The sequence below is a fragment of the Debaryomyces fabryi genome (genome assembly GCF_001447935.2).
Source record: "Debaryomyces fabryi strain CBS 789 chromosome Unknown contig00349, whole genome shotgun sequence".
In the NCBI taxonomy this organism is placed as follows: domain Eukaryota; kingdom Fungi; phylum Ascomycota; class Pichiomycetes; order Serinales; family Debaryomycetaceae; genus Debaryomyces; species Debaryomyces fabryi.
Window position 1 is genome coordinate 1 of NW_015385773.1, and position 2377 is coordinate 2377.

General features: G+C 40.4%; 1 protein-coding gene across 1 annotated transcript; it reads right to left on the bottom strand.

The window, feature by feature from the left end:
- AC631_05927 (uncharacterized protein) lies at positions 1-744 on the bottom strand (the record flags this gene model as incomplete). Its single annotated transcript, XM_015614756.1, has 1 exon — positions 1-744. A coding segment is annotated over one exon (744 nt), but the record flags the coding sequence as incomplete, so codon positions are not given.
- Between the last annotated feature and the right edge of the window lie 1633 nt (positions 745-2377).

Consider the following 2377-nt stretch of genomic DNA (forward strand, 5'->3'; position numbering starts at 1 on the left):
ACCAGATCCTTCACTACCAGATCCAGATCCAGAGCCTGGGGTAGAGCCGGAACCTGAAGCACCGCCTGGGGCGCCTGAGCCTTCACTGCCAGAACCTGAACCAGATCCTGAAGCACCACCTGGGGCGCCTGAGCCTTCACTGCCAGAACCTGACCCTGACCCTGAGCCTGGGGTAGAACCTGACCCTGAGCCACTTCCAGAACCTGACCCTGAAGCACCACCTGAACCTGAGCCTTCACTGCCAGAACCTGACCCTGACCCTGAGCCACTTCCAGAACCTGACCCTGAGCTTGAGCCACCACCTTGTTGAATCTGACCATCACCAATCTGGTTTACAATATCATCTCTCCTTCTTAATGCTCCTCCAGTCTCTGCGGATGTGCCAATGTCACTTTCTTGTGCTGGTACTGAAGCTGCATTACTTGCAGCAGGAGCAGCCGAAGCTCCAATATTAGCAGAGGCAGTTGGTGCAGGTACAGTACCACTGGCAGCTCCAGCAGCAGTAACTGAAGTTTCTGCTCCATCTGCGGCACCGGTAGGTGCTGCAGGTGCTGTGCTAGCTCCTGAACCTTTACCAAGTGTCTTAATGGATAAAGCAAACGAGCCATCATAGTTACTAGAAGCACTAGCACTATCTATAGTACCACTAGGAGTTAATGTTGACCATGGCTGAGATGGAACATATGCTGAATGTGTCAAGACAGCTAATGTAGTTAAAACTGATAATGAGAAAGTTAACTGCATGATATTTAAAAACTATAATTATCGTGAGTTAATTATAAAAAGATGAGACACCCTTAATAACTACTAGGATGTTAGCATAATTTATACTTTTCTTTGCTTCATTCATTCTGTATAGACAAGACATTGCCATGCTACTAATTCTAGTACCATTCACGTAGTGTTGACTAATACTGTTTTTAATTCCATATTAAGAAGGTTTGTAGATCACTAACACTGGGTTTTTCGCAACCTCGCTCAAAATTCGAAATGCTCATAATAGGCAAAAAAGCACTAATTCACGGTATGAAAAAAATACAAAAAGGTTAAGCAGCCATTGAAATTCTGACTTAAAATTGGATCTTTTATTGTAGAACAGGGGTGGTGTGGCATCCTCGGATAATTCAACATCACAGGTATTGTGATGTTATTGGTATTCAAACTCATTTTATATTTATGTTGTATCTATCACGGAAATGTAGCACTAACTAAGCCCGTCGATAACTAAGCCGGTCAGCATAGGGTCCTAGTGTTTTGGCTTTTATGAAATATTTCAGAATTTATGTAGGAACAACTGCCAAATCCTATTGTTGAAACAAATGGCACCAAAAAGAGGTAAAATAGCTGTCTAAATATCTTAACAATAGAATTACAATTTGTCGCACCTCTCTGGAAGATTTGTTGCACTTACTCATAGAACGGTCCTTTCAACTAAAAATGTAGGCGAAGCTCACGTCCTCACTTCTAGGCTATACAGCTTAGTTTGACATAGTTTTTATTTGTTTATAATACCTCGAGAATAAACGGTTAAACTCGTTTACATTTCAAAATCTAAATATTTACCGTTTAAATTCGCAATATTATTGTATAGCCTAGTTACCTTTATGTTGCAAATATGAGTATAAGCATCTATTCAGATGTTGAAGTATTGAACCTATGTATCCCCTACCTCAGAAAGAGGTAGGGGATCCGTCTCTGTGTCATGAAAAGCTGATTAAATATAACAACTAGCTTATATCCCCTAACAATTAGCGCATAAACTCTCGCCAAGTAGACTTTGAAATTCTAAAGGGTTGCACTGGGGAGTTCTTCTAGAAATGATCTGCAAATCTGTTTGGTAGAAATATTCCTAATCGAACAAAAGCAAAACAAGACAAACTTAAGATCTGAAAAAAAAAGCCTCCCATTTCTGGATCCACATACCTAATTAACGATCTCATAGCCATCCTGAGAGAAACACATGTAGATATGCTATGAACATCCGCTTTAGAATATGTCTGAGGCAACACATTCCGAATAGAAGTCCCTTAATAGTTGCTGTACATTGACGTGGGTTACAAACGTTCCCCTTTTCTGTTTACATATTTACGTCCCTTGAATACAGTCTTAGCCTATGCGACACGCTACCGATTTCTTCTGTACCTGAAATCGGGATCATGGCTATACTACTTTAAGATCTCGCCTGTTTCTATTAGGCCTTGAAAGTTCAAAAATTCAAATCAAGCAATACTATTTCTATAATGAGTGAATCCATGCTCGCCACTATTTACTCGAGGAAAATGAAAAGTTGGCTTTAGATAATGCAGCCTTGATATTGATTGCTTGCATAAACTAAGCATTAACCATATTTTCGAGAAGAGTCCTTTCTCTGGGTAAG